The sequence below is a fragment of the Rattus rattus genome, chromosome 5, assembly GCF_011064425.1.
Source record: "Rattus rattus isolate New Zealand chromosome 5, Rrattus_CSIRO_v1, whole genome shotgun sequence".
In the NCBI taxonomy this organism is placed as follows: Eukaryota; Metazoa; Chordata; class Mammalia; order Rodentia; family Muridae; genus Rattus; species Rattus rattus.
Window position 1 is genome coordinate 642425 of NC_046158.1, and position 14101 is coordinate 656525.

General features: G+C 46.0%; 1 protein-coding gene across 1 annotated transcript in view; it reads left to right on the plus strand.

Moving 5' to 3' along the window:
* C5 (complement C5) overlaps window positions 1–14101 on the plus strand; it is an 83917-nt gene that overhangs the window by 56126 nt on the left and 13690 nt on the right. Inside the window, exons 28-32 of the mRNA XM_032901831.1 lie at window positions 1633–1804; window positions 4909–5114; window positions 7511–7663; window positions 10943–11005; window positions 12812–12893. Of these exons, the coding sequence (XP_032757722.1) occupies window positions 1633–1804; window positions 4909–5114; window positions 7511–7663; window positions 10943–11005; window positions 12812–12893 (676 nt within the window). The remainder of the gene's footprint in view (window positions 1–1632; window positions 1805–4908; window positions 5115–7510; window positions 7664–10942; window positions 11006–12811; window positions 12894–14101) is intronic.

Consider the following 14101-nt stretch of genomic DNA (forward strand, 5'->3'; position numbering starts at 1 on the left):
TGGAAATAATCTTAAGATCAGAATCAAAGGGTTTACTAACTGGGATAGATTCTAGCATGCAGTCTGACCTGCAGACTCATCATGAGTTGACAGAGCTGACACGGTAAGTGTCACCTCCCATGGCTCATTGTTACTGAACACTAAATTGTAGAGCTGGGGTAGCTATCTGGGACCGTGATAGGAGAATGATGCAATGTGTCTAGCTCCCCTCTCTTTTTTCATTTTACATCTTATCTTTGTGCATTTGCGTGTGCCTGTGTGTGTGCCTGCTTGTCCACCTTAGAGGCCAGAAGAGGGCATCAGGTCCCCTAGAACTGGAGTTCCAGGTAGCTGCGAGCCACCTCATAAGGACGCAGTCTCCTGCAAGAGCGGCCAGTTCTCTTAGCCTGCTGAGCCATCTCTCCAGCCCCCGGGTTCCCACTCTCGTCTCTGATCTTGTCTCTGCTAAACTTTGCTGTTGACTTCAGTAGTGCAGAGACCCCCTGCCATCCAATCAGTTTTACTTTTTTTGGAGTTGTAATCTTTCATTTGCTTGGAAGCTGGGGACGTAAGGAGCAATCTACCTCCTTACAGTAGCATAGATGCTTCCAGAGGTAGAAGAGGGGAGATCTTTACCAAGTGCTTGCCACTGAGGCATAAAGATCTGAGTATGAAAAGTTAGGTAGACATGATCACCACACAACCACACCTATATTCCAAGCTCTGGGATGGCAGAGACAGGAGGATTTCTGAGACTTGCTGGGCAGCCAGTATAGCCTGTCAGGAAGCTCCAGGTCCAATGGGAGTCCATGTTGTAAAGAACAAGGCTGTAAAAGCTTCTGAAGGTTAACACAGATAACAGCCCTTTGTGGAAAGAGTTAGAGACCTGCACTCAGGTTAAGGATTCCTGCCTGCAAAGTCGAAGTCAAGCAGACATGTCCTGTAAAATCAGGCTACACAATTGAGCTGAAATCCCAGCTTTCAATGGGAGTTGCCGAATGAAATCCACAGGAACAAAGACATTCTGTTTGGGCAGATCCATAACCAGGATCTCACTCACAAGAAAATAATCAACAAGAACCAGGTCCCAGCAGGTAGATGCTGGTTGGCAACCATGCCCTCAGGATGCACAGGTTGATCTGGAAGAGGAGCCTGGCAGGATGCTGGCAGGCTTTCCCTGGCCCCTCATCCATAGCAGCTCTCTGGCAACCTCAGGACATGACCAGAACTCTTCCTAGGCATTTGGAAAGCCAGAGAGCTCCAGCAGCTCTGGTTCTCTTCTGTTTTGTCTTGGTATAATCCTTTTGAACACAAGACTGTCTTGGCTCCGCTGACGCAGGATGAAAATCCTGTTTGTCCCGGTGCTTCTCCCCAGGGGCTGGGCCAGTGATGAATCAGAAACCCAAAGAACAAACTTCTGGAGGGAAACAGGAACTCGATGGCAGAGCATAAGCCAAACTGGACACCCGAGTGGTTTCTTCTGAGATATCTTTACCCCTTCTCTCTAAAGGATCTGCTTTGTTGATTGTATTCACAGGTCCCCAGGGTCTTCATACCCTCACCTCCCAACCCAGCAACCCTAGAGGTGCTTTCCTCAGTTTACAGGCTGAGGTTGGGAAAGGAAAGTTAATTATCTTCTGCTCTTGCTTCCAGAAAATCTACACGGCGCTAGCTAAAGCTGACTCCTTCCTACTTGAAAGGACCCTGCCTTCCAAGAGCACCTTCACCCTGGCCATTGTGGCCTATGCTCTCTCCCTGGGAGACAGAAGCCACCCTCGGTTTCGTTCAATCGTGTCAGCCCTGAAGAGGGAAGCTTTGGTTAAAGGTAGGACCTCGCCCCACACAGTTGCTCAGTGGACGCTGGCTGAGCACCGAGGGTCTGTGCGTCTGGGAAATGGGTGCAGTGAAAGCAGACGAAGATGCCATCCTTGCCCACATGGAATTAACCATTCACACCGCACGGTGATGAATCCTGTTACTCAAATCATTACTCACTCAGGAAATGCATATTTGTTCGTTCAACACAGAAGTCTGAAGCAGCCTATGGCATTTTCCTGTGCCCAGGCACTGTTCTACACCCAAGGGACAAATCAACGAATATAACCAGGGCAGAACAAATCTAAGCTGGCTGGCTGGGTGTGGTAGTGCACTCCTGTAATCCCAGCACTTGAGAAACTGAGGCAGGGGGATGGAGAGTGCCAGACGAGACAAAAACAAAAAGAAGCAAAACATCCAGGGGTTAACAAGATGGCTCAGTAAGTAAAGGAGCTTGCTGCTAAGCTCCGGGACCTGAGTTCAATCACCAACACTGACGGGAGCGGAGAATTGTCTCCTGAAAGTGGTCCCCTGACTTCCACAAGCATGCCATGCACACGTGCACCCACTTACCTACACATGCAGTAAACGAAGTTTAAATCATGCAACTGGGTGTCAGTCACAAGAACAACATACAGCGGAGTGCCACTCAGTGTATTCAGAGAAATGTTTTCCCACTGCATCACAGAGTATACTGACACGGATCTAAGTCCTATCGCCATGGCAACCCTGGGGTAAATAATGTCACATGTGGTCTGCCATTGGCCAAACTATCACTGTGCAACATATAACTGTATTTGAGTGTAAATGTGAAAGGGGAGGAAGCAAGGCCCAAGGCTATCTAGGAGGCTGCTTCTGGTAGAGAAATAGCAGGTGCAAATGCCCTGTGGCCTGAGCAGTCCTGTTGCTCCAGTAGCAGCATGGAGGCCAGTGGTGTGCTGATCAGTGAGAAGAAGAGCAGGGAGTAAGACCAGGGAAGGAGAGGTGAGGGAGGGTTGGAAGGCAGAGGAGGTCATTAGGGGTCAGTACAGGGTCACCAGGATTATGCAAACAGTTATGCAATGGTTAAAACACCTGTCTCGGCTCATGCTCTGTTGTTACAACGGAGTATCAGAGACAGACAAAGGAAAGAGATTCCTTTTAACCAATGGCTCTGCGAGTCTGAGCGCACAGCCCAACATCATAATGGCTTCTGGTGAAGCCCTCGTGGTGGGAAAGCAAGTGGACACTGTGAGGAGACAGAAAAGAGGGTTGAACTAGAGTAACTAACCTGTACCCCAGAAAATCATCCACTTATCTATCCTTATGGCCCAACTGCTTTCTACCCAACACTGGTTCAGCGAGAACGAACCAGCGTAAGTTAAGTCACTGCAGTGTCCGTGCAAGCAGATAAGCTGATGTTGAAATTGGCCTGCTCTGCCTCCACTTCCCAAACCATGTCCTCCAGGGCAGGGCTGCCCGACGCAGTCACAGCCGGCTCTCACTTGCACTTTGAGCCACCAGAGCTGCTGGGCCCAGGAGTGTGTGGTCTGACTTACATCTCACTAGGAGGCAGAAGGCCATCGTCATGGCTGGCAGTTCTGAGCCCTGTCCCAATCTGAGTTTCCTAAATGTTAAACAAGTTTTATTCGAGGCTTATGACTGTCTACAAAATGTCACCTCTGTCATCATTTAAAAATGTCTAAGTTTTAACACCTCGAAACCACTTCTTTGATGCATCAGAAATAGCATAAAAAATGTCTTGGGAATTGTAAGATACATTATGAAATCATACCCTTTAAAAGCAAGGGGAGAACTGAATAATTCAAATAATATTTAAAACCTAAACAAACCTTTCATTTTAAGCATGGTAAATCTGAGTAGGAGCAGGATAAAAACTATTGTGCTCAGAGTCATGTGAATCATGTGATAATTGTATAATGACACCTCAAAATTAGACTAACCTTCTGTCTTAATTAGGGTTTTACTGCTGTGAACAGACACCATGACCAAGTCAAGTCATAAACAAAAGCATGGTCAGGCCTATCACAGCAATACCCCATTCCTGGTACCAACTTCTGTCTTAGTTAAGATTTTATTGCTGTGAACAGACACTATGACCAATGTAAGTTTTATAAAGGACAACATTTAATTGGGGCTGGCTTACAGGTTCAGAGGTTCAGTCCATTATCATCAAGGTGGGAGCATGGCAGCATCACAGCATCCAGGCAGGCCTGGTGCAGGAGGAGCTGAGTTCTACATCTTCACCCGAAGGAAGCCAGGAACAGACTGAGTACCCTCAGGCAGCTAGGAGGAGGGTCTCCAGTGACACACTTCCTCCAACAAGGCCACACCTTCTAATATTGCCACTCCCTGGGCCAAGCATATGCAAAGCATCACACACATACCCCCAAAATAATCTTACCTTACTATTTAAAAAAACAAATTATTCCAAGAAAGGTCTGCAGTGATCCCTGCATGTTACTGGAGCAACAGCAGCAAATGTAAGATAGGACCTATATTATGGGAAATGCTGCACTTAGGAGAATATGGGTGCTTTCTGTCCCTCAGAGAGAAACCCTGCCTGCCGATCTTGGTGTCACCTCAAGCATTCCAGGCTATGGTATTTTTCCTCCAAGGAGAAAGATATCATGTCAAGTTTATTCTGCTGATGTGAATAATGACAACCCTTCATCTACGGGTGGTGTTTGCTGGCCTATAAACTCGTTCCCTTGTGTATTTCTTGTGACTTTCACCAAATGGGAGCGAATGTTGCCTATGTACAGTATTGGGAGACTGGGTCCCACAGAACTAATGAACTTCCTGGATCGATGAAGTCAGCTAACCGGAGAGGGTGGAGGATAGACCCAGATAATCTGGGTCTGCTAAGTCCTAGCTGATCAGCCCTGCTGCCCCACTGTCAGACCGGATGTACTCCCTGGCACGTTGTAGCCATCCTTCTACAATGGGGACAAGGGGCACCGTGATATGGGATCTCAATTTTTCTTGGCCACCTTGATGAAGCTCTTACAGAGAAGAGAGACTTCTAGAAATGAGAGAGCAGTCACCACGTGCTAGGATCGCATCAAGTTCTCGTCTTTACCTCTACTGAAGAATGTCCTGTTTTGACCTCAGGTGATCCGCCCATTTACCGTTTCTGGAGAGACACTCTCCAACGTCCAGACAGCTCTGTACCCAACAGCGGCACGGCAGGTATGGTAGAAACCACGGCCTATGCTTTGCTCACCAGCCTGAACCTGAAGGAGACGAGTTATGTCAACCCGATCATCAAGTGGCTATCTGAGGAGCAGAGGTATGGAGGCGGCTTTTATTCCACCCAGGTAACATGTCATTAGTGTGTCCTTAGATGTCCTTGGTGTGTTCTTAGCACATTCTTGGCATGTTCTTAGCATGTTCTTGGCATGTTATTGGCATGTTCTTAGCCTGATCCATGTTCTTGTTTCCCACATACACCTTTTACACTTTTTTTGGCCTCCGTGACTCACAAATGAACTGCCGTAGGTACAACTCAAGTCTAGAATCATAGGACCCTGGAGGTTAACTGTATTGGTGACATCACTATTCAGAAGAGGACATGAGCCTAAGGAGGCTTAGTCAAGGATCCACATCAGCACCAATGTTCCCTGAGCCTATGCCTGGTGTGCTGCTTTCACTGTCTTTAAAGACCGTGGAAAGCTAGTAGATTATCAGCAATTACATCACATCCTGTTTAATGAGTAGTGGTTGCCATGGAAGCAAAGGTGCTGGTGAGTCCTCTCCTGCAAGACTAACACTACAGCTATCTACCTATCAAGTACCACTGTTATGCGGTTGGATAATGCACAGTCACGTGTTATGTAACAATGTTTTGGTCAATGGCAGACCACAAATATGATGCCTCACAAAATTATAACAGGGCTAAAACCTTCCTATTGCCTACCACTAGATTTGTGGCCATCTTAATGTTGTATGTAACACATTACATGCTTGTGCTGATGCTGGTGTGAGCAAACTTACCGCGCTACCAATCACATACACATGTGACACCTACAACTAGTGCAGTGGTGCTCGGAAAGATGACAGACAGCTCCACTACTGGCTCGTGTGCTTATCTGTGGTTTCTATGGATTGAACGCAGGAGCTCTTGGCTACTAAGGACATGGTCTACATCCAAATGCATCCCCAGCCCTAGACACACCTTGTCCTTATTGAGAATGCGTTCATTCTGCTTCTGAAGGGGAATCTTACTTATACATGCATGTTTCACAAGCAACACACTGGGGCGTCGTGTTCAGTGTCCCTCTTGTTTGTGATTGACTTGCACTGACCAGGTTTGTGTGAGCACACTCAGTGATGCTTACACAGTTATGAAATTACCCAGCAATCCATTTTCAGAGCATGCTCTGTCTTGAAGCAGTTCATGACTGTGCGTCTGTGTTTAAAGTTGAGCTCAGATGTTAGCATCTTTGCCCTCTGGATGTTTACATAATGGTGGTGCGTCTGTACGAAGTACAGGGGTTTCTCTAGATCAATTTAGTGATTGCTTAATGGGTTTTACTGTGGAGAGACAGGCCTAGCAGGAAAATGTGCTCCATTGATTAGTGTTGCTGCTATAGACACAGGAGTGGCCAGACATTTAATAACCAGTCACAGTTACTCACATTATAGAAGAAGATAGGGAAGATCCAGAATGATAGTTTGTTCAAGTATTCCTTCCTCAAATACTGTTTGAAGAGCAACCATGTATCCATACGAGGTGCAACAGACACTGTGTCAGGCATGGTTTTGGTTGTACACAGCTGAGTAATTTGTAATTAACAGAAGTGTGCTAGCCCATGTTTCTCAAGGACAGAAAGACCAAGATCGAGGGGCCATAATTGGCCAAACCATCTTTGCTGTGTCATCCCAGGAAGGACAAAGAGAAGGAGAAAGAGGAACAGAGAGAGGAGGAAAGGGAGGAGAGGAGAGGGGAACAGAGAGAGAAGGGACAGATTCGTTCTTTTATAAGGACAAGGACATTTACCTATTTGTGAGGGTGGCCACCATGATCCACACACCTCCAGTTAAATACCGCCTCCCACTCCCCAACATCGCCACATTGGACATTAAGTTCCCAACGTGTGAACTTTGAAGGACACAGTCACCTACCACACACACCAAGGAAGATGTGGATGCCAGTGTGCTCCATGAACCTTACAGTGCAGAGAGGAAGGGAGCAATCAAATAACGTAAGTGATACCATTATAAATGGAGGGCCAGGAAATGAACGCTATGATGATCAGGAAGAGATAGTTTTTGGCATCGCTGTGGGGGTGGTTAAGCTGAGACTATAGGGTGCAAAAGAGTCAAAGGCAATTTTCAGAGTGACTTTGCCTGAGGATATGTGTACTGAGGATTTAGTGAACCCAGACCCGAGGCCACACTTCCTTCCTCTTCCTGCTGAAAACAGTTCCTTCCTGTGGAGGAGAGTAACCTTCCTGATACCTCCTCAATAGCTCCTCAACCTGCTTCACCCGGTCAGCTGGAGTTTCATCTCCAGACGGTGCTGCCTACCATCTCCCAAGAAGGGAATTACAGAGCTGGGTGCACAGCAGAGCTTGGGAGGCCAGTGTAAAAGCATTTCGAGTTCAAGTCGATGTATCAGAACCCCATTGTCAAAAAGAAGATGGGTGTATTTGTAAACTGAGCATGAATACATAAACTAACTGTGCCTTCGTGCCTTGTGGATTATCGCTAGGATACCATTAACGCCATCGAGGGCCTGACAGAGTATTCACTCCTGGTTAAACAACTTCATTTGGATATGGATATCAATGTCTCCTATAAACACAAAGGGGATTTCTACCAGTATAAGGTGACGGAGAAGAACTTCCTCGGGAGGCCAGTGGAGGTAATGAAGGCATTTTTATAATATTTTACAATCAGATGAAACCGTTTAAGTCATCCCTTCTGTCCTTGGTGAATGCGTATCTTTAGTCACTGCTTAAACGAGCATCGAGTGCCTCCTGACTCCTAATCAGGGATCCTCTTAGACCGTCATCACTGACGATACAAAGAACTCAAGTCCTGGGGAGGGACAGTCACTTAAATACGCAAGAGCTCTGAAACACCTCTGTGGCAGTGCAGAGGGGGCCTCCTGATCCAGGCTGACACGTTCTACGTAGGGGACAGTTTTGTATGCCCGTGTGTATAGGCTCTATCTGGAAGGATCGGAAAGGGGCAGTCGGGTAAAGAACAGACATATGTAGCAGCACACACAAGAGCACGACTGAAGAGACATGAAGCACATGTCAGGCACCTGCTGCTGGTCCCTTTTACCCTTGGTCTGACACACAGACTGTAGCTAGCTCTGGGTCACTAGACTCCTTGCTCCATGTCTTTTCGCAAAGATAGATTATTTTTAAAGGGAAAACTCCAATGGGGTTATGAAAGTTTCCCAAAGAAAAGATATATTAGGCAAAGTATTCTATATGTTATTGTTGACAGTCCGTAGCCAGCAGTCTAATGCACACTTTTCTAGTTATCTGTGAATTTAATGCATTTAATATATAAACCAATGGAAATACTCCTGACTGACACGCCTTACAGACCCTTGCTTGTCAAAGTAAATAGATATGAGAAATAAAATTTAGGCAAAAAAAATCATAAACCGTGGCTCATAGAGGAAATATTAATATAATAATATTATAACAATAGATAAGGTTGATGGCCATAGACAAAAATCTATGCCAATAACTAATGGTCCAAACATTTCAAATACAGATCTGATTTCCAACTTCCTTTGGGAAAAAAAAATCAGTTCTGACAACATTAGGCACGGCCCTTTCTTCTCTTTTAAATAATTTATTTATTTTTATTTCATGTGCATTGGTGTTTTGCCTGCTTGTATAGTTGTGTGAAGGTGTCGGACCCCCTGAAACTGGACTTACAGGCAGTTATGAGGATGGGTACCAGAAATTGAGCCCAGGTCCTCTGGGAGAGCAGTCAGTGATTTTGACCACTGAGCCATCTCTCCAGTTTAGGGCATGGCTTTTTCAATCTGTGCCAGTCATGTGATATCTGCAGATCCATTTGTGTCCATATTTTCTCTAAACTCTGGGTGGCACGCTGTGGCCTCTAGGTTGGGATTATATCTCTTGTCCAAGAGAACATTTAGAAGTCACCAGAGACAGATTATGAATCTAAGCTCTAATGAGGAGCTGTAGGTCGGAACAGCATAGTAGGGCTGTATCCTATTTTCGTGCCCTGTGCTGCGATAAAATACCCGACAAAACAACATGTGGGAGAAAAGGTTTAACTCACAGTTCCAGGATACAGCCCATCACTGCAGGTAAAATCAAGGAGGCTGGAGCTTTAAGCGGCTACTCGTGTCCATAGTCCCGGCAACTGTGGGAATGCTTACGTTCAGCTCCCTTGCTCTGGGTGCCAGTCCAGCATCCAGAGAATGGTGCCGCCCACAGTAGGCGGGTCTTCCTGTATAAATTAGCATAATTAAAGCTCTGCTCTAAAAGACGTGCTCAAGGCCAACCCAATAGAGACCAACGTGGTCCCTCATTGAGATGTTCTTTCTGGGTGATACTAATGATGCTTTGCTGGCGACTAAAATGAGCCAGCACACCCTGCTTCGAGTAGACAGAATTATTTCTGTCTTTAGGAGGTAATGCTGTGAGGCACCTTTTGCCGTCTTAAAATAACACGACCTCAGTCTTGATGCTTTCACACTGAAGTGAAACCTGGGCTGCCATTATCTCGCTTGAATTCTCTACCGCAGCTTTTCCTAAAATGTGCCACACGAAGCAATGTGTTAGGCAGCTGAATAATAGACATGGTCAAATGTGGTTAAATCTGGTCTCTAATGCTTGCTCCTAGGCACGGTGACTCTAAGAGGATCGGGGGCAGAGGTGGGGTACAATGCACAACATTTCCTAGACTCATTTAAAGCCTTTCTCATTCAGCATCTGGAAGCACTCATTCCCTGGGTAAACGCTGCTGTATCCTGTCAGGGACAATAGGAAACGTGGTCTATTTCCCTGGGTTTAGTAAAGTTTGAAGGAAAGATTGGCAAACTTAAATGTGTACCAAGCCCCTTGGCACCACGGTGCCAGGAAAAGAGAAGTGGAAGAGGCAAGTGTGGAGGGAGTGGGGGCTGAGTCTTCAGCCTTGATCAAAGTCATCTCTTCTGCAATGTCCCCGAACTACTGAACATGTGGGTAGATGATAGAGTGCCTCTCGGGAGGACGGTTGTTTAGCTGTGTCTGTCTTCACTTTTCTCTCGGGGAGTGGAAACAGCAAGCAGATTTTTAGCAGGATTAAGTGGGGTGGCCAGAGGCTTGGGGTAGAGTTCCAGGGGTGTGGCATGGGGCATCTGGGTGGGGTTTGAATAAGCGCTAGCCAGTCAGAAGCAAGGAAGATGTACCATCAAGAAGTGGAAGAGATGGGCTGGAGGGATGGTTCAGTGGTTAAGAGCACTGACTGCTCTTTCCAGAGGTCCTGAGTTCAATTCCCAGCAACCACATGGTGGCTCACGACCATCTATAATGGGATCTGATGTCCTCTTCTGGTGTCTGAAGACAGCGACAGTGTACTCACATACACAAAGTAAAATATAGAAGAGGGGTGCAAACAGGAGGTAGTAGAGGGCCAGGCATATATTATGGCCCCTTCAGAACCTTCCATCTTGCATCTTGGTGCCTATGAAAACAATCCCCACTGGCACATGAGATGTGAGTCTTGAACTAGACTGCAAATGGACTTTGATCCCTTAGAAAGGGGAATAACTAACTAGTTTCACAATGAATATATATATATATGTGTGTGTGTGTGTGTGTACATCTATAATTAATGAATAGAATGCATATATTATATATTTTTATAAATACATATTTATGTATTTTTATTAATATATATTTATATATTTTTACATAAAAATATATATTCCTCTGATTTGATGCTTTAGTTGGCTTGCTCAGGAGAGGAGCATCCTGTTATGGTGGAAGGCAGGGGTGGGAGATCATAGCATCTTTTAAAGCCGCTCTGTGGAGATCTTCAATGTCATCCACTTAATTTCACGAGAAATGAGAGGAGGCTGACAAGCCCCCGCCACCCCAACTCCTTTCTTCACTTTGTTAAATGAAGAACAAAAGCATGGTTTCTCTATCCATCCCTTCAGGTACCCCTCAATGATGACCTCATCGTCACCACAGGCTACAGCAGTGGCTTGGCTACAGTATATGTGAGTATTTGACTGGTGCCGTGGAGAGCTGTGTGTCTAGATAACATGGGGAAAAATACGTTGCTTTATTCAAAGTCACAGAAATGTCTTGGGATTACCATGACTGAAGTAGGATTCATTTATCTAATTCTCCCATGTATGATGTCTTGACCATTCTCATGGTTTATTTTAGACAATAACTGGTGATCTTTGTATGCACACCCTCCGAGCATTGGTGGGAACATTTATATTTTGCATATATCATGCACTGCATCATGGTATTTCTGCCAACAAATGGCTACATATATTATAGTCACATAAGACTATATATTATAGTCACATAAGGCTAGCGATGCCATACTACCCTACTTTAAATAAACATATTCTATGATGTTTGCAGGATGAAAAGGTTTGCCTAACAAAGATGTGTGTATACATACGGCAACTTAGAAAGCATCCACATTGTTACATAGTGTGCAATCTGTAAATTCTGTGTGTGTGTGTGTGTGTGTGTGTGTGTGTGTGTGTTGTGAGGTGCATGGCGTGTGTATTTTATGGTTTGTAACATAGTCCTCTCACTTACTCAGTGTCCTTGGGGTTGGTGTTCTTTGTTTTTTGTGTGTATCCACACAGCTTAGAGTTGCACTCTGAGCAGAAATCACACCGATGCTTCTGGTAACGCTCCCGCCTTCTGCATGTTTGCTGCTTGAAGGACTGTTTATTAGATGGCTCAGAGGAAAGTGGGTTGTTTGTTTTTCTCTCAATTCTGGTCGCTGTCAGTGTATCTATTTGTGACCGTACCCTACTCATCCAAATGTTTACAGGGACTCGTTTGCCTTGAAGGTGTGTAGAGGAGTCAGCTCTTCTTAGGCTGGCTGAGACTAGAGTAAGAAGTGAATCTGCAGGCCCGGGGAGCTAGCCTACAGAGGAGGGCATTAGCCTGGGAACTGGCCTGCAGAGTAGGAAGTTAGCCCAGGAAGCTAGCCTATGGAGTAGGGTGTTAGCCCAGGAAGCTAGCCTATGGAGTAGGGTGTTAGCCCAGGAGCTAGCCTGTGGAGTAGGGTGTTAGCTCAGGGAGCTAGCCTGCAGAATAGGGTGTTAGCTCAGGAGCTAGCCTGTAGAGTAGGGTGTTAGCCCAGGAAGCTAGCCTGTGGAGTAGGGTGTTAGCCCAGAAGCTAGCCTGCAGAGTAGGGTGTTAGCCCAGGAGCTAGCAGGAGCTAGCCTGTGGAGTAGGGTGTTAGCCCAGGAGCTAGCCTGTGGAGTAGGGTGTTAGCCCAGGAGCTAGCCTGTGGAGTAGGGTGTTAGCCCAGGAGCTAGCCTGCAGAGTAGGGTGGTAGTCCAGGAGCTAGCCTGCAGAGTAGGGTGTTAGCCCAGAAGCTAGCCTGTGGAGTAGGGTGTTAGCCCAGAAGCTAGCCTGTGGAGTAGGGTGTTAGCCCAGGAGCTAGCCTGTGGAGTAGGGTGTTAGCCCAGGAGCTAGCCTGTGGAGTAGGGTGTTAGCCCAGGAGCTAGCCTGCAGAGTAGGGTGGTAGTCTGGGAACTGGCCTGCAGAGTAGGGTGTTAGCCCAGAAGCTAGCCTGTGGAGTAGAGTGTTAGCCCAGAAGCTAGCCTGTGGAGTAGGGTGTTAGTATTATAGACTGTGCTTGGCCAAGAGTCATCATTTGGGTTTTTCTGGTTCTTCACATTTATTTGAGCAGTGGAGTCACAGACTCACACACATGCGCTAGGCACCAAAGCTGCCGGCCTTCCCATCTCTGCCACAGTCCTGTCAACGGTCTTTCCATTTTCCCATTTCACATGGAATCTTCTTGTTTCCATTCCCCAACACAGGTAAAAACTGTGGTTCACAAAACTAGTGTCGCTGAGGAATTTTGCAGCTTTTACTTGAAAATTGATACCCAAGAAGTTGAAGGTAAGCATCCTGCCATGTGCAGTGTTTTAGCTACACACTAAAAATGTCGAGTAGATAGTGTTTCTAACTAGGAAACGTGTGCCTGTGCGAAAAAAAAATTGTTTTTCTTCATCTAGTTATTAAGTAGGCGGGCGTCCAAGTGAACGTACCGCCATTGATTACAACAGATGGAATAACTTTACATACCATTTTAATTACCATTACAAATGAATAGCAAATGACAAAGCAGATAACTGAATGCACTTGCTGCTGCTGTTTTGTAATTGATGTTTTTAAAGAATGTAGCCCGGTTGTACAGAGTGTAGCAGGTTTTACACAGTGCAGCAGGTTGTACAGAGTGTAGCAGGTTTTACACAGTGCAGCAGGTTGTACACAGTGCAGCAGGTTGTACAGAGTGTAGCGGGTTGTACAGAGTGTAGCGGATTGTACAGAATGTAGCGGGTCTTACAGAGCGAAGCGGTCTTACAGAGCGAAGGGTCATTACAGAGCGTGGCGGGTCGCACAGAGCGAGCGGGTCATTACTGATGTAGCAGGTTGTACAGAGTGTAGCAGATTGTACAGAGTGTAGCAGGTTGTAAGGCTCCGGGTTGCTTTTACTTTCGATTGTGTTGGATTACATTGTGTAAGGATTCTATTTCAAGAAACCTCCTTCTCCCCCAGGTTTCTTTATAACCTCATTCAGTTTCTCTAGTACTTATGGTCTTTTTTTAAAAATGTGCTTCCCCCTCCTTTCGTCAAATATACAACCTTCCTGTGCCTGTTAATCATCCACACTTCCAAAGTCAAGTTCACTTGCATGCCCCTGCCTTTCTCCTCTGACCTTTGCTCCAGGGTCACAATGTCAGAGGATACCTTCCTCATCAGGAACTTGGGGTCAGGAACTTGGGCCTGTTCCTTCAAGAAACTTCTACACCAGCAGATTCAGCTCTCTACTCCCTCCTCTTTCTAGATTCCTCAAAGGCATTGCCCACACATACTTGCTTCCTCAGGGGGTGAGATGTTTGAGAGGAGAGCACTTCTCCAGCAATGGACAGATCCTGTCTTGTCAGTAGCTTTAAAATCTCCACAAATGCCAACTTCCAGATCACAAATCATGCTTAAGTGTGTTTAGAGACTTTCTCATTAACAATTCTGTCAGAGCATGCTCCAAAACAACTTTAAAAACCAGTTACTTCCTAGCTTGTAATCTGTGTGTTTCTCTGTGCCAG